Source organism: Poeciliopsis prolifica, unplaced genomic scaffold, assembly GCF_027474105.1.
Source record: "Poeciliopsis prolifica strain line A6 unplaced genomic scaffold, Auburn_PproV2 SCAFFOLD023, whole genome shotgun sequence".
NCBI classification, from domain to species: domain Eukaryota; kingdom Metazoa; phylum Chordata; class Actinopteri; order Cyprinodontiformes; family Poeciliidae; genus Poeciliopsis; species Poeciliopsis prolifica.
Window position 1 is genome coordinate 7,859,009 of NW_026562398.1, and position 27,289 is coordinate 7,886,297.

At 37.4% G+C, this 27,289-nt stretch overlaps 1 protein-coding gene across 1 annotated transcript; it reads right to left on the reverse strand.

The window, feature by feature from the left end:
• Window positions 1-594: 594 nt before the first annotated feature.
• ankrd52a (ankyrin repeat domain 52a) lies at window positions 595-26,086 on the reverse strand. The gene is made up of 28 exons (XM_055045905.1): window positions 25,911-26,086; window positions 25,194-25,277; window positions 25,003-25,081; window positions 24,714-24,784; window positions 23,332-23,532; window positions 23,165-23,252; window positions 22,333-22,475; window positions 21,428-21,640; window positions 19,974-20,052; window positions 19,768-19,882; window positions 19,568-19,650; window positions 19,363-19,480; window positions 19,215-19,283; window positions 18,971-19,111; window positions 18,730-18,792; window positions 18,522-18,633; window positions 18,292-18,363; window positions 18,015-18,216; window positions 17,844-17,931; window positions 16,926-17,043; window positions 15,740-15,959; window positions 15,569-15,656; window positions 15,148-15,231; window positions 14,839-14,984; window positions 14,318-14,400; window positions 14,093-14,175; window positions 13,290-13,381; window positions 595-12,369 (listed from the first exon to the last, which is right to left on the reverse strand). Exons 1-28 carry the CDS (start codon window positions 25,935-25,937, stop codon window positions 12,098-12,100), a joined length of 3,234 nt encoding a protein of 1,077 aa, XP_054901880.1. The 5' UTR covers window positions 25,938-26,086; the 3' UTR covers window positions 595-12,097.
• Between the last annotated feature and the right edge of the window lie 1,203 nt (window positions 26,087-27,289).

Sequence of the window (27,289 nt, forward strand, 5' to 3'; positions counted from 1 at the left end):
GATTTTTTTCTAATGAGTAAAGATTAGTTATATTAAATTAATAAACATATTTTAAAAAAATTCTGCATCTTTGGTAGAAATAAAGTTGATCTAATGAAATAGATTAACTCCTGGTCTTTTTGAATGTATAAGTGACAGTTTAATAGGACAGAAAAAAAATCATTTAGATTTATAATTAAAACAGTATAAATAATGGGGAACTGTGCAATTTCAATGAAATATATGTAATTTACACTGTACTACAACAAATAAATCATGTGGAAATCTCTCTGAGAAAGGATACATTTTAAATTTCAAAGGATATATTTGTTGCCTTGTCTTCTAATATGTAAAAATAAGAGAGGTTAGGGTTATTATAGTTTAATCAACAAAATTTTCATATTCAAGAAAGACATATTGGAGAAATATTAATATTTTAAGAGTTCAATGGGTTTTATCAATATATTCTTATGTAACTAATCAATCATATTTTGATATGGCCCTAATGAATACAAGTTTGACACATTCAAAAATATTTGACAAAAAAGCAAAAATGAAGATTTTCTTATCATTGAACCTTAAGGAATAACAAAAAACAAAGCATGACACAGGAAATATTTAGCAATAGCACTTTATTGAACACAAACAACCCTAAGCCACAATACTGAATGACAAGACCAATTGGCTGCAGCAAACATTTTATAAAATAGATTCAGGTTTAATGTCACTAAACTGTTTTTTTTTTCTTTTAACGTCAGAAAGACAGATGCAGGTTTTTCCAAAACAGTGAATGATCTTTTACATATTTAACATTTCTGTAACAAATCATCATTCACATGTTCACACAAAGGAATAACAAGGCAAAGTGCTTTCAGGATTGCATTGTTGAAGAAACAAAAACAAAAACATGAATGGCTTGAGGTTTCAGGTGAGAAGGTGGGTTTGTGGAGTGGGGCTGGTCCTGTTTTTGTTTTCGTGTTGGCGTGTAGGTGGCGGCGGCAGGGAGGGCCGGGATATTTGGTTGGGAGAAAACCTCAAACCTTTCACCTTGTCCTGTACCCCTTGTAAGTCAAACCCGGTGTGAAATGTGAGGGCAGTGTGGAGAGACGGACGCCTACGCAGCCAGAATCTGGACAGATGGATTCAAAGGCAAACAGCTTGAGGGACACAGACCGACTTTCCTCCCCTCCAACCCTCAAAAACTGAATCCATCTACCCATCTTCATCGTGACAACCTGTGATATCAGTACAGCTGCATGAGCCTAAATGAAGCTGTAAACGTTGAATTATCTCATATTATAGGGCTGGACAGAAAAGCATACACAGAAAAATGAAATGAACTAAAAAGGTAATCATTTACTTTATCAAAGATGGTTCCTCTGACCACTGAATGTTAAAGGGGAGAGACTATCATAATCTGCATCACAACTTTGTCTGGCTTCACATTCCAGTGGTATTTTGTCATATAAATGCTTCTCATAAATATTTTATTTTTTAAAACGTCAAGTAGACATGTACAGCACATCCAAGCACACTTTATGTATAAGTATACAATTGCTCATGATAAATCTGTATTCCCGTACAGTGGACTGACCTATTAAAAGCCAGAACAGGTGGAGAGACGAACAATACTCAATGCTGCAAAACAAGGAGGTAGGAGTAATGCTACGAAGAAACGAAAACAAAACAGCGAGCAATGCTAGAATGTTGAAATGTCTGTGATACGCCAGGATTACTGAACCGCGGTAGTTAGCGCCGACAGCTGCCACCCCAGTCAGCGTTTGCGCTGGTAGATTTTTTACTTTATTTTCTAAATCACATTTTGAATCTGACGACACAGGTGCATCTCAATTTAAAAAGAGAAACTCGCTCTATAGTGGAACCAGAGACAAAACTTCAAGAGTCTATTCTGTTGTTTCTGACGATGACGGCTTACAGCTAATGAAGATTCATAGAAAGTTGAGTGGAAGGGAAAAAAAAAGTGAAGATTAAGTTAACAGCCATAAAACGTCATTACTAACCAACACAACTGCTTGTACTGTATAAAGTCAGATTCACGGAAAGTTGAGTGGAAAGAAAAGAGTCCAGTAGGGAATGCGGCTTACAGCTAATGAGGATTCTGTTAATTTGGAAACATCCATAAACCATCACTTCTAACAAAGATGGCTGTTTGTATTATATAAAATCAGACTTATGGAAAGTTGAGTGGAAGGAAAAACGTCCAATAAGAATTGTGGCTTACAGCTAATGAAGATTCGGTTAATCAGGAAACATGCGTAAACCGTCATTAGCAAAGATGAATGTTTGTACTGTTTACAAGCTCATTCATGGAAAGTTGAGAGGAAGGAAAACTGTCTGGAAAAGAACTGTGAAGCAAAATCGGTTTAAATGTTTGAGTCGATTCCTTAATTGCAGACAGATCATGTCAAAGAAGCTCTGATCATATTGCTTCTGAAAAATGACTTTTGGGAGTAGCAGACAGCAACAATCATGGAAGTCAACAGGAATAAAAGCTTTAAATATCCTCCAATAATTCAACTTCATGTCCAATTTCTCCTGAATTGAGATGCATCTGTACGTGTTGACTGGATTAGCAGCTGCTGTGGCTTTTAACTGAAGTAAATTGTCGATGGGCTGTTTTTGGCCCGCCAAAATAAAAGTTCAATCATGTTTCCAACCGCTTGCTTCTGGTTCGGTTGTTGATCTGAAAGTAGCTGATGTGAGCAGAGTAAATTCATTGGTCCTGTTGTCATCACAGGTCTGGAGACCGCGCTGCTGGTGATGGCATCAACTCCTTCACACACACAGTAGAATAGTATATTTGCAGACTTGTAAATGAGGTAATCAGCGTTATGCTAAATAGGGAACCCTGTCATTGACACACTTAATTCACCAGCAAAGCAAAAATAAAAAAAAACAAAGACAGGACCGTGGAAGAAAAAATAAATCAAATTTGGAATGTCAGGTGGACAAGCCAACTTTTTTCCTCCTCCTATGCTTGTGAAGGTGCATCGTGGTAATAATTTGATTGTAATTCATCACATGCCCTGATTCAGAGTCCTTCCACGTACAAGGGCTCCGTTTTTATTTCCCATATAAGCCACTCGCATTGAAACAATGTGAGTGGCTTACTTTTCAATTCTTCTTATTTTTTTTTTTTTAAATCTGTAATAAATTAAGGCTGCATGAGCAGCAGATCAACACCTGCCTAAAGTCCAGTTGATGGAGTATTGTTAAAAGCTCATGAGTTGCAGTAAGGTGGTAAAATCTTCAGTGAAGCAGACTAAACCAAAGAGAAAAAAAAAACATGAAAGGGACTACAAATACAACTAAAGTATCACAAAACATGCAATATACATCCTACAGCTAAAAGCACATTCATGGGGCTCCTAATGGGCAAATTCTCTGATATGGCTCTGCTTTAGAGTAATCAATAGGAGACTCACAGAAGGAGCAAGTCAATAAGGTGCTCCATCAGAATATCACCGCCTTATTTCACCTGCGCACAATACTTGGTTTCATTCATTTCAACAGTAAACACCGCAAAGTGTTTCCAAAATCCACTTTTTGTGTAAACGCGACCTCCCCTTTTTCCCCCACTAATGCATCTTCTGCTGGTGAAAACAAACGGCACTTTCAGAGGGGAATGTTTCTCTAAAAACCTCCGAGTTACAAACGCACGGGTGGAAACCTCCTGTGGGTTTGACTGTACAAGCTTTCGGCTACACACTGAAAAGGGAAGGGGCGCGAAAAAAAAACAAAAACCTTAATGCTTAACATTGAGAACAACATAAGGCATTTCAGATTTTCTTTTAGATTTTTTCCCCTCAAATCACAGACTAAAAAGGAGGAATCGAGGATCCATATAAACACACGAACACATGCAAAGGAACGTGTCTAGTCCAAATTACAATACCATCAAAGTCCATCCATTAAAACACAAAAAACAAACAAAAAAAAAAGCTATTCCAACTTTTCAACTTGTGCACGGTCCTGTGTTTGAGCAGGCAGCTTTCAAACTTTCATTTTAAATCACAGTTTTAAGAACAGAATCTCACATCTCACGTTTAAATGCCACTTCTGAATACAAACAAGAGGACCGCTGAAATCCTTCATTTGCTACAGCTCAGTGACTTTTGGTGGGTTTTTTTGTTTGTTTTTTTATCAAAAGAAAGGATCATAATTTTTTTCTTACTCAACCGAGGAAGCGATGATAAACAAAAAGTTATTGCACTTTTATCTAGTTCAAACGAGGTCAGCTTGACAGAAGATTTTCATGCCTTAATGTCGTAGTAAGACAACAAATGTTACGTCACTTCTAGAATATGATCACACCGTTATTAACACTGCACACAGCTACAAACTGCAATCCTATTTCTAGTTCAGTCTACCTAAAATAACACAATATTATCTCCACAATCAATTTGCAACACAGTCACAACAAACAGTTCACCCTAAAGTTCGATGACGACTTGGTTTGCACTGTGAAGAAGTTACTAATCATAGATGAAGAACCCAGAAGGCTGAGAGGAATAATCAGAAGCAGCTCTAGAATTTCAGACAGCGGTCTCTCTACAGTTACTGTGTTTCTAATGATCAAGCCTCACAATTTATGTGTTTTTTTTTTTGTTTTGTTTTGTTTATTTCCTCCCTCTCATCTTGGCCTAAATTTGGTTTGCTTTGCTTGTCATGGTTCGGAGAGCCCTCCGAGGTGCCTTCTTTGGATTTGTGCTTTCAATCTACCGATCGTTTGTTCACCGTTTGATGTGCCTAAAGGAAATCGCACCAGTACTGTGCAATTTCTTCTGCAACCCTAAAATTCATGGGAAATGTGTGGAGAAATCCAAGCAACTCTAGAGGCAGTTATGTAGGCTTTTGCTTTTAATTTGAAACATAATTTAAAGGGCAAATATCATATTATAGACCCATCAATGGATTATAGATCCATTATTTTTTAGAGCAAAAACATCACTTAAAAAAAAAAAAAAAAAAAACATTTGCAGCCACTAACCATTTAGCGATGACAGCTTCAGCTATCATTTTTTTCTTCGTGTCTGAGCCAAATGGATGAGTGTGTTTTCAGCTACAGCCCGATTGAATATCCATCATCGCTTTGTTTATTGTGGCAGAGTGGTGGACTAGTGCCGGTCGGATTTAACGTCAGTATTTTAAGTTCCCTTTTATCTGGCAAAATTATGATTATTGTAGTGATTTTTTTAAGGGGCAAAGTTGCAATTGTGGGGAAAATAAACTGATAAAATTTGAGTGGTGTGACAGATTGGAGTAATATTTTTACAGCTACATTACTGTGATGCAGTTAAACCTTCACAAAAAACAAAAACACTGATCTACTATGTGTACAAAAGTGAGACATAACCACATCAGAGTAAAATGTCAGAACTGAATGCTACCAGCTGTTTAGTTTTCCTAATTCGCCAGTTTGCTGAATTAGACACGCTCTAAAAAAGCTTTAATCACTCTATAGGGTGCTGGTTTGTTAAGTCTCCAAGTTACCACTTGGTAACGTCCAACTTTCTCCATCTCAAGCCTTTTGCATCTCTGTTTTTGTCTTGGATGGACATAAGTTTTGCATCCAAGATAAATTTAGGCGGCTTTGTGCTTCCTGTTATTAGAACAAATTATTAGCACAAGCTACAAGCCTGAACACCAATCGAAAAAGAGAAGCAGTAAAAATTGATGATATATGCCCTTTAAATGATGACGCTCAGAGGGAGTTCGGTTCTGCCACCACGTATGTTCAGTGTGTTTTTTTTCTTCCCCATTGTAAGGCTTCTGGGAAATACAAATGGAAGACCGTACCTTTCGGTAGTTACAAGTAAAAGGCACCGTGCCACCTCTGTGCTTGGTATTACACAGGTCATATTGGTGGGGTAGAGGGAATGAATAACCAGCTGGGAAGGTTGTTATACAGTGAAGTTATATTGTTTTGACTAACAGAGGTAAAGTTTTATAGCTACCTTAACATCCCAGCTGATATTTAACTGGATCTTTTAACTCTGACTTGCACCAAATAACAGATTCATCTGTTAATTGCAGTGAAGGGAGATGCGTTGGAACAGGGTAAATATGCGCTTCAGTTTAAAAAAAAAAAAAAAAAGGGGTAGTGCATGTTTAGATACGACAAACGTCTGTTGTAAAGTCACAAGCACACAAAACTACTTCTTTTACTTGGGAGTAATCTACATGACTGACATCAGGGGAAAGGAACAAAAACACCACACAATCAATGTCAGCATCGTCACACAAAAGATCACTGATGAGGTAAAACTGCAGGTCCAATAAAAAGTACAAGGTGCAGTTGGCTGCCCCTTCGCAAGGTAGGAAACATGAGACATCCGCCAACGCTGATCAAACGCTTCCGCGCAGATCGTCTGGTTTAGGCTGGTTTAAGCAGAATTACACAACCCACAAGATGGATATACAAGGATTTCTTTTAAAACTCTTTGTTAGCATAGCTGTACAAGCATCCTTCCTGTCTTAGTATTTTTATTTTTTTTTTTGAGGTACACAACTTCAATTCCCAGTGTCACTTGGCTCTGGATAACAGAGAAGCCATAGTTTGATTGTGTCTACAAGTGAATTCTGAATTCATTCATTCACAGTGGAAAATATGGCGAAATCCCAGCCTCTCAGAGCTATCTTGGTACCATGGCAACCTTGAGCTATGTGCTACCTCAATTTATGTGTGTGCTTCTCGACCCCCGCGGTGGCATCTGCGGGAACCTAAAAGTAGCCAATTTCTTTTTTCTTTCTTTTAAGCAATCAAAGCAAGAAGCATAACTCTACAGGAGATGAAGCGTCTCGGGTGCTGCCAGGTTTTATTTTCTGTTATAGCTTTTAAGGCAAAAGGCTCAACAGTGGATCAGAGTTGAATTGAAATTTGCCATTTACTTCAAGTAAAAACCAAGACATCCATTGAGGCAAATCAATTCTATATTGTATATACTATGCTTGTCTTTTTTTTAATTTTGGACATCAAAAATGTTTTTTTTTTCCTTTGTAACACACAATATAAACCACCTTGTTAAACACACAAACAATGGATTGCTTTGTCAATACTAAAGGGACTACCTATATACTTCAGAAAAAATTTCCAATTATAAAATACACCAAAATCCAACAGAATACTTGTATTTTAAGTAGTAATTTCTCATGCACATGTTTATATAGCTTTCTTTTGAGTAATATAACTGGCTTAGAGACATGCAGCTCCAAACACAAAACTGTAAGAATCCTGTCTACGTCTGAATGTTACTGACCGAGTAAATATGATTCATGTCTAAAGGCAAATCAAGGTTTCTATGGCACTAAATGGGTGTAGCTTAGGTGCATTTTGTCAAATATAGGCTATTTATGAGTATGTGTCATCATATCTACTGTAGACCTTTTTATTTTTTTGTCCGTCTTGTTTCACTGTACTGTAAGGCAATCTCAATGGAATGGATGACCGTTAATGTTAAATTCATCTACACTTTTATCCTTTATGATTTTAGGCTTCGTTCTACACAACTATAAACTTCTAAAAGGCGGGAGAGAGGGGCAAGGGGGGGAAACCTAAAAAAAACCCAAAACACAAACATATCCAGACCTTCAAAGCAGGAAGACTACTACACATACATTAGAATAAGTAGAGAATTATATTTCTACATGCTACCTGTATATTCATATCTACGCAAGACAAATGAAGAGCAACAGTTTAAAGTCGGGAGAAAGAAAACTGTCACGCTCTGAACTGACCCTACATTCATTTCAGTCAGTAAATTCATGGCTCAGATTTGATGGTCAGACTGTAAACTGCTTGAACATATGCATAAATCCATTGCTGCTTAACAGAGAAGCTTTCCTCTCTCCCTCTCTCTCAACACATTTTGGCAAACAGGCCTTATTTGTGATAAAATATGACATCTAACCCGCATTTGAATCTTCCATTGGCATTGATGCTATGATTTACTGAATTGGCCTAAAATGGATGGCAGTGCAATATTTGTGCTGCACACTTTTACACACACACGCTATTGCTACAATTGGACCTTTCATTGCTTTCTTTCCATCTCTGACTCCAAATATATTGTATAATATGCTCCATTTGTTTAATAGTAGCTACGTCACAACTGCGACCTAGCTCCATGCACAATCACTGGTATCACTGGTACACAAAAAGTAAAATAAAAAGCATGTATAAGAATACTGTAATACACACACACACACACACACACAAAAAGATTACATCAAGCGTCATTGCACAAGTCAATGACTAACTCCATTTACGACACAGATAAGGACATCACGAGAAATGAAATAAAAATCCCTGCCCAAATCCAGGCTGGCCTGACAGCACCTACAGATGGCAGAGAGGATATGGAGAGTGTTTCGTGAAGCCTGCCCGCCTGCCTGAGGTGTTGCTTTAATCTCTCATCTGACTTTACAGGACTTAGGCCAAAGTCTGCATTGTTAACAGTAGGCTGGGTGATGGGAAGCGATAACACAAGTCAGCAGGGAGCGGACTCTGTCCCCAAGTGCTCAAAAGCAACCCTATTTTATTCAATATATATATATTTATAAATGTTTTATTTTTTTAAATAATGCATTGATGGAGTACAATTTAGTTGCAGCCTTTGCTTCTTTTTTTTTCCTCTTTACTGTTTCTCATTTACATTTCCTGTATTCAGCAGCAACACATGCATGTAAACACAAGTACATACATTACATCTGCTCTACTTTGCACACTTAGAACCTGAATGTACTAAAGTGCGTGCTTGACTACGTAATTAAGTGCTGTAGGATTACAGATTTAAAAAAAACTGGATTTTGGAACGTCCCATCTTGGGGAGAAAAGTAATATATATATATAAAGAAAACAGAAAAACTTTAGATATAAGAGATCAGATTGAATTAAGAAACTCGACCTGTTGCTTTAGCAGGAATCCTGAGAAGAATAGTGAAGGTATGTACCCATCTGCAGTACTAGTGGGGCGTTTTCCACTAAAGTGGTTCCAAAATAAAACAACCAAAAAAAAAAGAAAAGCTGGAGCCAGACCTAATCTAGTGATCAAGTGTGCGTCTGACCCTCCATCACTTTTATTTTAAATTTCCTAGGATGATATCAATGCTTTTAACTTCAAAAAGTAAACATTTTTTCCCCATTTGTGCAAAAAGATGCTCTATTGTCACCAGATTAACCTATTAACTCTTAATTCGACCAGCAGCGTTACGATTAACTCTTAAACACAGCGATTAGAGCATTTCTTAACAGTATCTGAGGATAGAAAAAAAATTTAGTGTTCAAAAACTAAGCTGGGAATCTCAATCTAATTAATGGAAACATGAGAGAGAGTGAGTTTATCTTTTAATATGAAATTTGAGTTTGTTTCTTTCCATTTTGTTTTAAATTAGTAAATTCACTGGTCGCTTATCTCTATTTTCCCACTTCCAGCTCCTGATCCAAGTGGGGGTTTTTTTCATCCCAGTTGGAGCCAAGAATGAACCAGTTAATCGTTACCAGAGCTGGAAACGGAAACAACTGGCGCCAAGGAAGCACCAGCAACTGTTTAGCACTGGAACCAGTTTGGTGAAAAAGCCCCAACCGCCTTTCCAATAGGAGAACAAAAGGCTGGGCTTCACAGATTTGTTCAGTTTCAGCCAGTTATAGATGCCGAATAAAGTAGTAATCTACAACTCTTAACTCAATGAGTTTGCTGCTCTGAAAAGAATATTTGTCAGTTTGAGAAACAAAAATCAAGCTTAATGCGCCGCTGTGAAAGCATTTTTTCCTTTGTAAAGTGTATTCAACAACAAAGTCTAGTCTAGGTCCTCTTCTCTTATCCAGTCAAACTAACGTGTGCAATTGTGCCGCTTCAACACCAGCGGATATGAAGTCATCACACCAAGGAAACCCATCTGACTCAGTGTAAGCTAACCACCATCAGATGGCTCAACACAACTAAATAGCATAGATAAAACATCTAGGAGTCACCAACAGCTCTAGTGGTCTGATACAATCATCTTTAGTATGCTTAATATCGGAAAATGGGATGAGGAGACGACTAAATTAACACAAATAAAAGCACATATTTGGATTTCTGCTATTCCTGAAATCTAAACAGGGATTGGCCTAAGCAGAGATACTTCTTCTTCTTCTTAGCCCTATTTGTTTCTTGCAGGGACACAACCTCCCTGCTCCACTAACAATGCCGGAGCGTAAAGATAAGCATTTATTTATTTGTTTATCTACTTAAAACTCCCATTAGATACGATGGTGTAACTGTAGTTAAATGCCGCTGCCATCAAACGGGCGGCAACATAATCAGTGTCAGGGCTCGTTACGTTCTGCCACCAAGCAATCTAACTGAAATGAAGCGTCGTAGAAGGCATGGGTCAAAAGGCATTTCTTGAGATGCCACAAAGGCGATCCAGTGCATTTAAGTTGACACTGACAGTAAAATGCCCGGCACGTACAGAGCCATTCGTTTAGTCTTTAGGTAAATCAAAAGAAATGAAAAAGAAATCAAAACACATTCTAGGGAAACAAAAGCCCTTGTGACAGTGATTGTCTATTTATTAACGCTCAACAAAAAGGCAAAAAAGAAAATATTGCTTGGAAACCGCCCAATAATTATAATAGTTCAAAAGAAAAAAAGAGACAATATTTGTTTAAACGGATCAGTTCACCACTAAGAAGCTGCGATGTAGATTCTTAAGACAACTTCACCAGCTCCACAAAATACTCTGTTAGCGAGAGCTTAAATGTCAATGGCCAGCTCAAAATTTAAAGACACACGCACCAAACAAAAAAAAAAAAAAAAAGGAAAATATTATTAGTGCCTAAAAACAAGACTGATTGCTCTCTTTCAGTAATCAGGCCATTCAAATTGTGAAATATTCTCTGAAAAACACTGTTAAAAGAGATGGGAAATGAATTGAAATGGCTTGTTCATTTATGTGCTCAGATATAAGATGCTTCGATGAGGTGTTGTTGGCAGATATTACTAGTAAAGCCTTCATCTAGAAATAAACAAGGCCTCAGTCAGTCACTATCCTACAGCAGTTCTCTAAGTCCTACGAAAACAAAGAAACAAAAGAAGAAGAGAACGTTAGGCCTACGGACCCTGGGTGAAGATGAAGCAGCTGCTAAACGAGTTGACGAGGTATATCGAGATCTATTGTCTTTCTCTATACAGTACAGTTCATCTCAAATAAATAATTTATAGCCATAGTAGTGTTGATCAACTTTGGTCATAACTTATATGCTTAGAAACATTCTAGCTTAACAAACACTTATTTAGCATCTTTAAAAAGAAAAACAAAAAGCGGGGTCGGCAAGCGGTACGCAGGGATGTTTCGGCCCGACCCCACAATGGCTCTCCTTTGGAAGGAGACATGCTAATGAATTCAGCAGCATTTACCAAATCATCTTAAAATGCCAAACAATTCTAGGCCATATGTTTAGAGTAAGCTAAGGATTTAACAACTTTATGACCCTTTTTCCCAAAATTTCAGATTGTACTGTAGTACAAAAAGCATTGCACTCTTACGCAAAAACTTTGACTTTCCCTTGTGTGGTTCCTTCATAAAAATCTAGGCTAGTAGACAATTTAATAATAATATTTAAAAAAAGGCTCAAAAACTCTTTGATCATTCTTTTGGGAAGGCTGTACGATCCTCTACAAGGTCACCTTTCTGGTTAAACATAATATGACTTCTCTACTGAATGATATGGAGAAATAGGACAGTTGGTGCAGATACCGCCATGCTATGATGAGAAGTTGGCTATATAATGACGTCAGCAGGGCTTTAAAGGGTTAAATAATTTAGAGATGGCCAGATTGCTAGTTGGTAGTAAATGCCTCGTCGTGGTGACCTTGTAGAGCGATCTGCCTCTTTGCATTAAGCACTACCAGGAGACGGAGGAATGGGATCTAATTGCATAATAGGTTTGACTGCACCTCAAGAGAAGACCAAACGCTCACGCACGCACAGACGCACGAACACGTACATACAGAGAAAACAGACATGTGGGTGGGTGCTCTTCTTGTCCTCTTGACCATGTTTAAGGTAGTCGCCCCCTGGTGGTGGTGATGTCGATAGCAGCTGGCTGAGTTCACTCAGACAGACACCCGTCCAGGCCCACCGGTGCACCGTGGCGGTCTTTGACGTAGCCGTTGTGGAGGCCGTTGCTGGGCAGAGGGGAGCAGGCGGCGGTGATGCCGCAGTGCTTCAGCAAGTTGAGACCCGCAGAGGAGGAGATTGTGGGTGAGGAGGAGGAGCAGGAGGAAGGGTCCCGCTGAGGGAAAGGCTTCATGGTAGATAGGATCAGAGCCAGGCAGTCAGCCACGTCCTTGTTGGGCGCACAGGCCAGAGCCGGGGTGTGGCCTGATTGGCAGAACAATCAGCGTGAGAAAATCCCAATAACTGTATTTTCATTACAAATATGTACAAAAACGTTGTCAATATTCCGCTAACATTAAAAAAAAATTACTCAGTTTCAGAGTTTCTATTAAATAAATGCAAAGTTGTTCATGTGATAAGCTGTTAAAAAGCAACGCCTTCCTCAAACAATCATTTGGATGGATCGATTATTGAAATAATAGTCCACTAATTTAGTAGCTGCTTAATTGTTAGTTACTATACAGCATGAAAAGAAGGCAAATTGTTGAAAGAACAACATATTTAGAGCAGTAATTTAGTCTAAACTGCACAAGACGCAAACATATTTTGCATCCAAGAACAAAAAAACTAACAAAAATTATTTCTAACTCTTCAAATTGCAGTTTAGCTTAATCTGATTCAAATTCTGTAAAAAATAAACCTAGTAAGCATCTTTTGCAAGTTACCTGTTATTCCAAAATAAATTAAAAAAAAAAAAAAATCGACTGATTCTTCTTGCACTGTAATAATATTAAGTTAGAAGAAAGCATTGAGCTTTTCACATTTTGATATTTTAAGTATCTTTTTAGTTGCAGATGCATCCTTCACAACAACTGATAAAGTGTTACCTAAAAGGAATAAATGTTTCTTTTCTTATTTGAAACATTACTGAATTATCTGTTAGTATTTTTAAACTATTTCTAATGCTGAATGAAATGCATTTAAGTGGCTAAATTAAAATTATTTAGAATATGCCAATTACTTTATTAATTGATGACTAAAATAATAATTAGTTGCAGCCCTAAACTTGCCTTTCCTAATATGATGTAGCCTATCTGCCTAAATACATGTTCCCTGATAAATGCATTAAAAAACAGGAAAAGGAAGGAATGAACCAGCACCATAGAAGCTGTGAAGTTTCTCACCTTCCTCATCCACGGCCAGCACCGTGGCTCCTCTACTCAGCAGCGCCTGCACCACCGTAGCCAGGCCGTTACGAGCTGCAAGATGGAGGGGCCTGCACAAGACCACAAACAAAAACAATGCCAGCTCAGCTCCGACTGCAAAGGGACAGCTGAGAAAAGAGCTAAGATGGTTTTAAATAAGAGTTTTTGGCTGTAGTTCTACAACATTTTGTCATTAACAGCATAGATGCACAAACTTCTAGTTTTAAATGGTAAGATTTATAGACTGGAGCAGGAATCCAGCATACAAACACATCTATTGGTGAGTAAAATGTTCTTTGCTGCATAATTTTAATTATTGTGAATAATCAAGACATTTTGGGGTAGATGAGAAATGTCAACCATGAAGAAGAATTAGCATTTTTCCTTCTGCACAGTTACAATTTAGTCTAAATCAGATCCAGGCTGATCTGGATTTTAACTGCAATCATCGCAAACTATAAACTGTGGCTGCTATTCAAGTCACATCACAGTTTAGTGTGATATTGTTGGATAAAGGTCAGAGTTATTTTGAAGTATTTGGTGTAACAACAAAATTTAACACAAGTCTCTTCAATTCTTCTCATTTGTGTCACTTGTGCAGAAACTACTTAGTAGCATTTTACTTTGATCAGAGTTTCCAAATCTGTATTTTATTTTGAATATCTCAGAATGGACTTCACAAAAAAAAATTGTTTTGTAATTATTTTGAGTCATGTAACAGAAAAATTTACAAATATGAACACAGTGTGCTGAGTTTTATGTTACAGTTCATAAGTTCTTACATTTGCAGTGCACTGTTGGTGGCATTTATGAGAGTGGGATTGTGGATCTCTCCCAGAATCAGCAGAGCGCACATCTCATGGGCCTGAAGGAAAAATGACAAAGTATATAAAAAAAAAAAAAGATCACTAAAAACTGTGTGGAACCATTATCTGTTTCCAGAAATGTTTACCTTAAGAGCAGTGCTGCTAGTAAATGTGTTAACTATTGTGGATAAGAGCGTGTACCTTGCTGCAGGCCAGGTGCAGGGCAGTGTTCCTGTTCTCATCCAGCAGCGTCAGGTCGGCCTTGGCTCGGTGGAGGAGGATTGCTGAGTAATAACAAAACACATGTTTGGCACCCAAACGGCAGCAATAAAGGTTGGTTAAATTTATTATGATCGTCTGCCGCAGATTATGCAATATTTAATTGGTTGGAAAATCATTTTTATGATGCTGCATCAGAGTAAACACACATCTAACATACTGTGCGACTCTAAAGAAAGGTTTAATTTCCATTTCCAGATTTTTGAGTCAACAATAGCATTATTCCATGTTAAAAATTAACAGCTAAATCTTAAGGTTGAGACTATAAAAGTTCATCAACATCATTGCTTGTGGTCAGCATCTTACTTATTTTTGGTGTTGGTGACACAACTGGGTTTCTATTTTACTTTGCACAATGGACAAAATTAGAATAAAAAAAAAGAAGCAATTTTTGAGTAAATAATAGATTCTAGATTAGAAGAAAGACCAGAGTTGAGACTCACCCACAGTGCCGCTGAGTCCCCTGTCAGCAGCAACCATCAGAGCAGAGCGTCCACTCGTATCCACGGCATTGATCTCTGCGCCGTGGCGAAGCACCAGCTGAAGTCCTGCCACATCCTCAGCGAACGCAGCTGCATGCAGCGGGGTCCTACAGGAACACGCAGAAACAAAACGATCAATTATGAAGATCCTGAGTGAAGTGATACATCTCAGGATCAAACATGCTTTATGTCTGTGATGATGTAAGATATTCCTGATCCAAGCTGATGGAAATGTGCAAATCTTTCCAAATTAGTAATGAGTCCACCGACCTTCCTTTGGCGTCTCGGGTGTTAATCATGTGGACCCTGGCAGATTCCAGCAGCCTCTCTGCAGCGCCGCTGTGGCCGTTCATCCTGCAAACAAGTCATTTATTTACTTATTCTGGTAAATTAAATAGATAAGGAATAGTAGATATAACTGAAGCCAAAAACCAAACTTCACATTCTACAACCCGCATCATTTTTGCACATAGCTCTTTTTTTCTTTGGTGTCTGTCAGGTTTTTGTTTGCAAAAACAGAAATGAAGCACATAAAAAGAAACAAAATGAACAAGTGCAGCATTATGTGCGACTATTGATTAACAATCGTCTATTGATCACATTTGAAATGTTTTGAAATTTGAAGCCGTGTACAAGTGTTTCTTTTTAAAGTTTGGCACCCAACATAAGAATAAGCAACATGAAGACTCACAGAGCACAGTGCAGGGGAGTGAAAGGGTCTCCCTCTTCATGAATAAATGTTTTAAATTCAAGTAAAACCTCCAAACAGTCTTCATGCCCTGAGAACAGAAACACATCGGCACAGATTTAATAACGCCACCATCAATATTTAGAGATCCTCCATTCGTGAAGCTGAGCAAACCTTTGTAAGCAGCCCAGTGTATCGGCGTGTATTGTTTGTGGTCCAGCAGTTTGTCCTGTGGGTCAGTTGCCATGGTGACTTGTACCAGACTGGCCAGTATCTCTGTGTGGCCTCTGGAGGCAGCATAGTGCAGCGGCGTCCTACCCTGGGCGTCGCGACATAACGGAGAAGCTTTGTGCTCCAGCAGAGCTGCTACACAGTCATCATGTCCCAACACTGCCTGTGTAAATGCAAACAAATAAAAAAACTGCATTGAATTGTGGGTTTTTTTTACATTTATGCAGGGCGAAAGAGACTGTACTGGCTGCTGGATCTGTTCTCTTGAGAGGGTGTAAACCAAGAAAACATGTACAGTTTTTATTTTAACCTGAGTGCAATTTAAAATAGAACTGGGCGTCAAATAATTAGATTATTTTTCCTTTTCATTCACACTGATTAGCAGAGACAGGTAGTAACTAGTTACATTTAATCAATTAAATCTACTTGAGTAACTTTTTTTTTAAATACATAAAAATAATTAAGTGTATTTTTTACTATGCTGTGCTTCTTACATGAGTGATGATATTATGAAGTATTTTCACTCTTACTTGTGTAAAATTTCTGAATTTTCTACCCACAGAATGAAAAAACAAACATGTTTTAGCCACAAATTCCCTAGACACAGACATACTTGCAGTTTTTGTTAGTTTCATACGTTTTTTTTTTATTGAAAGAAACTGATTTGTTTTACTTTTTTGGCCTGATTTAGTTATTTTTGTGTTACATATACAAATTATTGTCATTTTGGTCCTTAAAATAAAAACATATTCCCTTTGACTTTATATTTTGATGTACCTTGTGATGCATTTTTAAATATTGAATGATTATTTGATCAGTTACTTTTTACTCTTACTTGAGTAATTTCTTAGACGGATACTTTTTACTTTTTTATGAATAAAGTATGTTGGATTGTGCTGCTCTTACTTGAGTACAATTTTTCTGTACTCTACGGAAATCTGTTGATTAGACAAAACTTTATGACCACCAGAATATTTTTGTGTTAGTCACCGTTTTGCTGCCAAACAGTCCTGACAACTAATCCTGTTGCAACAAACCACAGTCAACCTTCACTGTACAAACTAACCCTTATCATCAAGTGTTTCTTCTATTTATACTGTGGTTCAATAATTGGGTGTTTAAAATTTACCCCTCTGTGCAAAGCCGTGTGTCCTCTCTTGTCCTTAGCGTCCGGTAGAGCACTTTTCTCCAGCAGGAAGTGGACACAGTCAGTGTGCCCTCCCAGAACAGAGAGCATTAAAGGGGTTCTGATGGAGACAAAAGCAACAATAAACATTAAAGGAAAACAGATAAAAAGACATGATTTTAGAATAAAAATATATATTTTAAGGGTTTACAGTCGTGAAAAAATTATTTTGTATCAGCTTGTGAATATTTAATATTAAATGAAAGGAAAGTTAAAGATACAAGTAATTCAACTGAACAGCTAAAATTAAATAAAGCATCTTTTAAAGCTTTCTTTTCAACATCAACACACAGATTGGTGAAATTAATTATTTGAATTTCCCAATTAAAATGGACATAAATACAAATGTGTCCATCACATAAAATGCAAATGATGAACATTTGCCCTGTTAAAAATAAATAAATAAAAAACAAATTGTTTGCTGAGCTTCTAACTCTGGATTCCCCCAGTGAATAATAACATGGCGTGACACAAATGGCCTAGTCAAAGCTGAGATATTCAATCAAAGAATTAGCCATTCAGGTCTCCCAACTTATTTTTCTCATCTAAAGGAAGATAATTTGTGATGACGTTTTGTTTCACAAATAGAAATTTAATTCCTTCCTTCTTAATTTTCCAGTTTTTACTTTTACAGATAAACTAAAGATTGGACATAAATTTTGCGCCATTGCTTTTTTATATTATACTGCATTGAGGTAGATTTAATTTTAATCACTCAATAAATATGAACAATTCAATTAACAACTAAAAGAAGCACAAAGAAGTGGAAACTTGATTCACAAAGAGAAAATTAGCTTAGAGTATTACAGACATGTTTCAAAATGGTTTGGAGATTCTACATTTGAAAGGAAAACAACTCACTGGCCAAATTTGTCCGTGACATTGATGAGATCCCCCTCCTCCCCATAGTCAATCATCATGTGCAGGCAGTCCGAGTGACCATTTGCAGCTGGTTTACAGAAAAGACAAATTAAAAACTGAAAACCAACCAACCACATTGCTAGAGAAGGCTCTCCGCTTTAGCTACAATACCTGCAACATGAATCGGAGTCCACATGAGATGGTTGTCGTTGAGCAAACAGGAGGCCCCCTGAGCTAAAAGCACCTCCACGCAGCGAGCGTAGCCTTTCTGCGCCGCCAGGTAGAGCACAGAGCGGCCGGCGGCGTCCTGCATGTCCACATAGGCTGCCGTCTCTGTGAGCACACGCAGGGCCTGCCAGTGGCCCCGATCAGCCTGCAGGAGGAGCAGAATTAATCTCCGCTCTGCATCAAGTCAACATTAACAAGCAGAGGTTTGTGTGACGCTCACAGCGAGATGAAGAGGACTGACTGGAATGCTGCTCTCTATGTCTCCAAGTGCATTAAAGGACATCTCCAAAAGCTGGAAAAGTAAGAAAACCCAAGTTTATCACAGAAGAAATGATGCATATAAACAAATTAGAGCTAGATTAACAAGATTAAGAGAAAATACACATTTAGGTGACAATGCTAGCAGTGAAGATGAATAATAAAGACATTAGTGCTCGTGAGAAAACTCACCAGCTCCAGGTTCTGCTTGTTGCCGTGGTAAGCTGCATAGTGAACAGCACTATAACCTTTAGAGTTGACCATAGATGGATCAGCACCATTGTCCAGAAGATGCTCCAAGCAACTGTTACAAAAGGCACCAAAGAGCAAAACTCAGTGAGGTGCTGGTTATATATAATTATCTAATAATTTAATTTATTCGAAGATGAGAAAAACTCACAAGTAGGACTCTTTCGTCTCATCCTCAGTATTTTGATGGTTCCCAGAAAATTGGCGATCAGTTCTGACAAATCAATAATATCTGTGAACATTTGCTCCAGGACAGAAGCAGTCCAGGGGCTGCAAATGGCCCCCGGGCCACACTTTGAACACCCTTTATCTATCTTGACCCAGCGTACTTATGTTTTTTGGGGTTTTTTATTTGTTTTGTTTTGAATTTAAAATCTAAACACGCTTCTCACCTGCTGAAGGCTTGGGAGGCAGCAGAGTAGTGCAGGGGAGTGCAGCCAGTCTGGTCTTGCTCGTTTACCTCGGCGCCAGCATTCACCAGAGCCACGGTGCACTGGTACCTCCCATTAGCAGCCGCATAGTGCAATGGTGTCCTACAGGGTACATGCCAGGTGAAATTAGACAATCACCCTGAATTATGCCATAATTTGTTAATTTAACTGATAAAATGTTCAGACCTCATCATGTAGAACTCACCTTCCCATTATGTCTCTCTTGTTCAAGTCAGTACCGCTACTTAAGAGCAAGTTCAGACATTCAACATTTCTGTAAAAAAAGATGTTTATTAAAGATAAATACATGGTAAAAAATTTTTTTTAAATAGTATAAAAGTTGTGCTATTTACCCTCCAGAGGCAGCAGCATGTAGACAGGTCCTCCCAAAGTTGTCAGGGGTGTTGATGTCAAACCCAGCCGACAGCACATGCTCTTTACTCATGGATGAAACTATACTATACAGCTGACCTGAAGGGACATTAACAAAATTACTCACATAGACATAAAGAATTAAACAAACATGTGAATCAGAGTCGGTTTATTTAGAAAACAAACCTGAGGAGAGTAACTTGCGACAACAGTCTGAAAACCCGTACAGCACAGCTAAGTGCAAGGGGAACATTCCATGGATCCCACGTCTGGAAAACAAAACAAATTAGTAAGAAGCTGCATTAGATGCTGAACACCTAATAAATCAATAAATGTAAAGCTGTACTGTTTTTTAAAAGTAAAAGTGGTGAGATTTTTGCCTCTACCTGGCTGTGTCTGCTCCGTTGGTCATCAGAGTGCTGATCAGCAGTTCATGGCCATACTTAGCAGCAACGTGGAGGGGAGTATTGCCATATTTATCCACACAGTCAATTTCCCCACCTGACAAAAACGCAAAGAAGAGGGAGAGAGAATTAAATACGCTTTCAAAGCAGAGAACGAAATGAAAAGGAAAACAAAAAGTACTAATTACCGTTTTGGATGAGGATCTGAGAGCGTGTGAAGCGTCCATGAATGGCTGCCATGTGCAGGGGGCTCTTCCCTTCTTTGCTCTGATAAAAGTAGGAAAAATTATTTTCACAAAAATATTCACACAAAGCTAGTATAATTTTAAAATACATCCACTGCAGGGCTACCCAAGTTTTAGATCCATCCCTTCTCTAATAACTCTCCTGAATTAAATATTAATCGCATGAGAAATGAAAGTTATCGACCTCATTTTAATTAATTGGTTTTATCGTTTCTTCTTTCTATTGATGACACTGGATGAAAAAAAGACTCAAATCCAGCGACCTCCACTTACCCTTCCCTTCTTCATTTCCTTAGCATACGGGAGGAGTAAACGATTGCATCAGGTAGTCGGATATTCCCATCTACTCCACCTGAATCTAACAATTATTGAAGGGCAATATAGCATACAGACTTCATAATCTGAACTCTTTTGGCTGAATGTAGTTTTTATTTCCACTTTGGTTTTATGTTGCGTTTGGTTTTTATTCAAATGCATTTTCTGTCAAGAGACTGAGAGTCCACTTTATTTTTGTTTTTGTTTACCAGTTCCAGTGTTAAGTGTTCTTTTCAAAATAAAACATCTTTATTTTTAGCAGGATATGCTTGCATCATTATGTCATTACCATTACATCAGTTCAATTCCCAGGTTGGAGGCTTTGTCAGAACAACTTGACTAAATTCCAAAGGGTTGGAGGCCCAGCTGATATTTCTCAGCTAAATTCCTAGGTTGGAGTCCTTGTCAAATAGTATTTTGACTAAAGTACCAAAGGGTTGGAGGCCCAGCTGATACTTCTCAGCAAAATTCCCAGGTTGGAGGCGTTGTCAGAACAACTTGACTAAATTCCCAGAGGGTGTAGAATCCCAGTTGGTTCAACTAAAATCTACAAGAGAGGTGTTTTTAGAGTCCCTCATTTTATGAGGACTTCCATAATATCCTCGCACTGAAAAATTTTGAAAATTGTTTGTTGCTGTGGTTTTTATTGCCATGTCATTGCTGTTGTGTGTGTGTGCATACAAGAGTGAGTGGTGCTCATCTCTCTCTGTGAGTAAAACTTTCTGTCCTCGGAATTAGAATCCTAAGTGAAGAACCGGACTGAGGCTAGTCTTTAAGTTGCATGACTTTGTGTTTTGTGTTTTTGATGTAAAGCACTTTGAAATGCCTTGTTGCTGAAATGTGCTATACAAATAAAATTTGATTGATTGATTGATTGATTCAAAAATATTATTTATCGCAATAATTTTTTAGATAATTAATCGCTTGGCAAAATTAATTATTGTGACAGGCCTAATGGTGCATTATAAATAAAATACTTTAAAATGAGAGCATCACAAGCTCTCGTTACTCTGAATTTGGCTCCAAGTCGCTTTGTGGCGTCAATCTGCATCACAACACAGTAAACACTGCTCTTTTCTTACCTGCTGGTTGACATCAGCCCCATTGTTGACCAGCAACTCCAAACACAGGGCACCATTGGTGGAGACGGCAGCCAGGTGCAGAGGGGTGAAGCCACACTTGTTGGGCTGGTTAACGTTAGCGCCGTGGTTCACCAGCTCAGTCGCCACAGCTTCCTGTCCCATGTAGCAAGCCACGTGAAGCGCAGTGTTTCCGAAGCCATTGGGCTCATCAATCTGACAATGAAACACAACCGAAACATCATACTTTATTTTTAAAAAATCCTATAAAAACATTTAAAAAGAGGTAAAGCCATAGACACTCTTAGTAAATAAGCAATTAATCTGACAACTATTAGTTTAATCTACTGATTATTCTGACAGTTAGATTTTAAAAACTGGCAGTCAAGATTTTTTATTCTGTTTTTTATGCAATAACTTAAATATATGTCCTGCAGAACAACAAATAATTCAATCTTGTTTTAAATAAGAAAATAAACTATTTATTGCCTTAAATGCAATAACATACTTTTCTTGATCATTAAAAGGATGCTAAAAAATACTTCTAACATCAACACGTGAAAAGTTGAATTAGCCACTTAATAATTTCAAAGCAAAAGTTGATTAATATAATTTTTTTAAACCAAATTAAGCTAACACTATGTCACTTAGAGTTTTGGTTTGAACATATTTACAGACAAACTAGGATTTTTTTTCTGAAATGAAAAGTGTTTACATTCTTTGTACAGTTTTGGTTTCATTATTGTTCTGAGTATGTTGCTCTTTCAGCAAATTGCTAGATTTTTGAGTCTGTATGCAGCAGCAAATGATGAATTAATTATTAAATTAGTTGACGATGATCGATTGAACATGATTAATTGTTCAAAACTACACAGCAGTGATGCAATCATAAAAGCATGACCTCTCACCTCTGCTCCCATCCTCAGAAGGTACTTTACAATTTCGATGTGACCACTTGCAGCAGCAGCATGGAGAGGTGTATAACCCAGCTTATCCTTGCAGCTCTTGTCAGCACCACGGGATATCAGCATCTTCACAACCTCCAAATGTCCTGCAAAAATCCCAAAAAATAAAAACATTTCAATGTGTCTTTCATTATCACACTTACTAATGTTACTGTTGTTTATTTGAACAAACCTAACTTCTACAGTTTTAACTCCTACCTAAAAAAAAACAATACAAAAAAACAGCTGGTTTGTAGTACTGGCAAGTAATTAGGTCTGCCTTAATGCGAATAAACAAATAATTCCTTTTATTTCACATACATTTTAGTGTCTAAATGATCAGTTGATCAGCTGTAGCAAATAATAAATCAGAACCTAAATATACTTCTAACATGAACATGTGAAAAGCTCAGTGCTTTCTGCTCAATTAAAAAACAGCATAGTGATAATTTGTTGATTATGTTTTTGGATTAATTGATTAATAACTAGATAGAAAAAAGTGCTTAATTGCAGATTTTCTTTTTTCCTTTCATTTTTTTTTTCCTTTTTATAGAATTTGAATCAGGTGAACCTAAAACTGCAAAGAACATAATTACAGATAGTGGTTTTTTTTTTATCTTAAATACAAAATGTGTTTAATTATTGTACATTTTTGGCTTAATTCCTTCTCTCAATATGTTGTTTCTTAGGCAATTTTTTCTTTTTTGATTACTAAATCAATTGATGATTATTTAAAAGCTAATTGATTAGTCACAGTTAATCGTTTCAGCCAAACATGAAATAGAAACTTGTTTACCCAAATAAGCAGCACAATGAATAGGTTGCCTCTCCTTCTTATCAATGGCACTCAGGTTGGCTCCTTTGTTCAGCAGCAGCTTCACCATCTGTTCAACAAATAAAACAAACAGAAATTAACTTTGTAGTCATCTCTACACATTAAATGGTTAATCGTTGCAGCCTCACCTCTTGGAAACCACTCTGAGCCGCATGGTGCAGGGCAGTCCGACCGGTGCGATCTGCCATGTTCAGGTTGCTCAGCTGGGTCAGCAGAGCCTCTGCGCAGCGCGTGGCCCGGTTGGCAGCAGCCACATGCAGCGGCGTCTGCCAGAACTTGTCTCGCGTGTTTGCCTCGGCTCCGCGCCTCAGCAGAAGACCCACTGCTCTCTGGAGAGACGGAAGCCACCACCAAAAGTTAAGAGTTTTAATTGAAGCATTAGGGTCCCCGTTTGAACCACTAATCCTCAGCTAGAAATGGCTTGTTAGCATTGAGGTAAGCTATGTAAATATGTACAGTTTGTTTAAACACCATCAAGTCTTCCATTCTATCACAGCAACATTTTTTATGACAGGCGAGAGGAAGATCCAGAAATTATGTCTGGCTTGCAAAAACTAATGAGTCCTGCCCCTCCCCCACATATTGCTACACACTGCTGAAAAACTACATGTTCCCCTTTTGTAAGAAAAAAAATTTATAACCATTTTAACGTATTTATTGTTGGACAAATGAACAACCATAATGTAGAAACTAAAGTACCTTTAAAGTAGTCAATTTTATTATATGAACAATATTTTGAAAACTGCAACTGGCAAGCAGTCAGAGACTATTAAAACTACACAATTTCTTTTTTTAAAAAGAAACTCAAGCATTAGTGGAAAGTCTATAGCTGAGAGTCTGTATTTTGTTTTTATACAGTTTCTGTCTGTTGGTTAGTTATTTCTAGTGCCTTTCTTTCGTTTAGTGTTGTTATTTTTTTCTGTCCTAATAAATGCACAGTGAGGAGTTTTGCTTTTTCTGCTTACTTGAAACTTAGCTATTGTGCTAATGCCTGGATACTTACACCGCCATTCATTTTGGTAATGTTGATCAATATGCACTGTCCTAATGAAATGAATTAAATTAAGCTGACAGCAGACTGGTTACTTGAGCAAATAGCCCAACCAATGAGCGAAGAAATATTAGCTTGAGGTGCTCACTATATAAAAAGAACCAAAAACAAACACATTCTGTGCAACAAACACTTCAAAACCACTGATTAATTGAAAACATTTGTCCTACATTTCCTACTTCTGCTTATAAAATTAAATAAATATATTGTAGGCAATATTATTACAACTGTACAGCAGTACATTAATCAAAATGTTCTTTATTTTAGTGATGAAAATTGTTTCTTTTCTGTTTTAAATAAGCAATAAGACCATGTTACAAACTTTTTGCTTTAAATTTCTGTCTAATTGTCCTGGAATTAAAACATTCAACATACATGACTGTGGTTGGACACAAAAGATAATTCAAATGTAAAAAATAATTAGCTAGAAATGACAGACCCCTTAAAATAGACACCTACTTCATTCCTTGAAGCAGCTGCCCTGTGCAACGGGGTCAACCAAACGTTGTCTTTAGCATTTACACTGGCACCTGAAAGATATACATTTCCATTTTCAATATAGATTCACAAAAATCTGCAAACAAAATCCTCTTTTATGCATATTTTCTTGTTTTAGCTATAAAAACAGACAAGATTTATTTTGCTGTTCCACTCCCTCTTAGAGATGGGATTGGGTTTTATGGAGCATTTATCATGTTGGACTACAAAAGGTACCGACTTTTAACTGCAATAAATGTAGTGGAGTCACCTGATTCAATGAGGAGGTCCATAATCTGGACATCACCCACACAGGCAGCAGCATGAAGTGGTGTGCGGCGCTCATGGTCCTATTAAAACACACACACACACACATGCACACACACACACACAATACGTGAAACATTGGGACTCCATCCAGTGTGATCTGCAACAAAACTCAATGTACTTGTTGTCACATACCAGTGCATTGACATCTTCCTTTCTGTGCAATAACAGTTGAACTTCTTCAGTATTACGACTGAAGATGGCCTGGACCAGAGGAGGCTGAAAAACACGAACACCCCGGAGTTACAAATAAAAACTATGCAATAATAATAATAATTTAAAACCAAAAGAGAACAAAACCTTAACGCTAATCCAGATCGATTACTCGAAATATACTCGTACCGCTCTTTATGCTCTATTTGAGCCGCTCAAATAGTTGCTATAAATATCAATATTTTCGGGATAGTAAATGCATAAAAATATTGGCATGACTGTATATTATGTTTTCAAATGTTAATTGCAGTTATTTAAATGTAGGACTGATTTTGTCACGTTTTTTCATTATTTCTTCCAGCAGTTAGACCAAGCCCAAGCTGAGGCCTACAGGCCCCATCTTTCAGTTCTTACGTCGTTAGCTAAATGGCTCGAGCTAACTAATGCAGCTACGGAGCTGGCCCCGGCCCAAACTACGGTCGAGGCTACGCTTCCGACCACAAAAACGGTACCGCACATCAAAAACGCAAGAAATTCTGTCCTCCTAATTACTAAACCAACAAAACTATGCATGCAATAACGATGTGCAACAGCAGTATTTCAAGTGGTTCGGCGAATACGTAGCATGTTGCGCACTAGAGCAGATTCCTTCCAGCAAATAGACTGCGCCAAACACGGAGGGCTTTCCTTTCAGCGTACCTGGTCTGCGATGTTAAGTACTCCCATCTCCCAACTCAGCCAGGACGGAGCTCCTTCATGAGGATTAAACTTCGAGGTAAAGCTGCAGTGCAATTACAATTTCCACCTCTCAGACTACACCCATAACTGAAAGCAAAAAAAGAATGCGGTCTTTCTCTCTCGGTCTGTCACTGTTGTTGTCTGTATCCAGCGTCTGGTCTGACGATGGCGCTGGTCCGCCTACAGGCGTGGCGGTCCGCTTTCTGCTTTCTGGGGTGAAATGTCGACTTCTAGTGGCCGTGAAGGATACAACATTTATACGCATGAGTAAAACAATTATCCTGAAGGTCAAACGAGACCTTAGAGATTTTAGAGAACATAAAAACCTTACGTTTTAAATGATCGCTTTTAATGCCAATGTGTTTGTTAATTTAATTGTACAAGGGCATTACACAAACTAAAAACTAATAAAAACATACTCAGCAAATATGTATGTATGTATAGATAGATAGATAGATAGATAGATAGATAGATAGATAGATAGATAGATAGATAGATAGATAGATAGATAGATAGATAGATAGATAGATAGATAGATAGATAGATAGATAGATAGATAGATAGATAGATAGATAGATAGATAGATAGATAGATAGATAGATAGATAGAGATCATTTTGCAGATGATTTAAAAATGCAAGAGTGTCATCAGCTTAAATTAATATAATATAATATAATATAATATAATATAATATAATATAATATAATATAATATAATATAATATAATATAATATAATATAATTAACTTCATTAGGACAGAGAACATTGGCTTACCGTTACTCATGGCAGTGGAAATATGCAGGAATTAGCACAATAGCTAATTTCCATCCTTTTTCCTATGGCATGTAAGCAGAAAAACCAAAGCACCTCACTATACAATTCACAAGACCACAAGCCTACAAAAACCTACAATTTATATCACAGTTAGACTTTTATTTTGTGCCATTTGGAGATAAGTGAGGTTATATGTTGAAACTGTTTTTGATGTCTGAATTTCTTGTTTTGTAATAGTCATTTATTTGTATTTTTAAATTGTAGTTGTATACAAATTTGGACATATCTTTATATATTTGTCTGCTCCATTATGTTGTTTTTAAATGTTAAATCAGTTATTAAAATCAAGTTACTCAGTACTTATGTAGTCTTTTTACTCAATACTTTTTATGATGTAGACTGTTGTCTTTATTGAGTTCCTGTTCCTCCGCAGCCATGGCTACCACTTGCAGTTTATGTCTGTCTTGAGCTGACTTAGTAAGAAAACAAACTTTAATATGTTTTTATTTGATAAGTGTTTAAGATTTTATTATTGCAGCTCCTTGTTTACTAACTGTTGTAGAAAT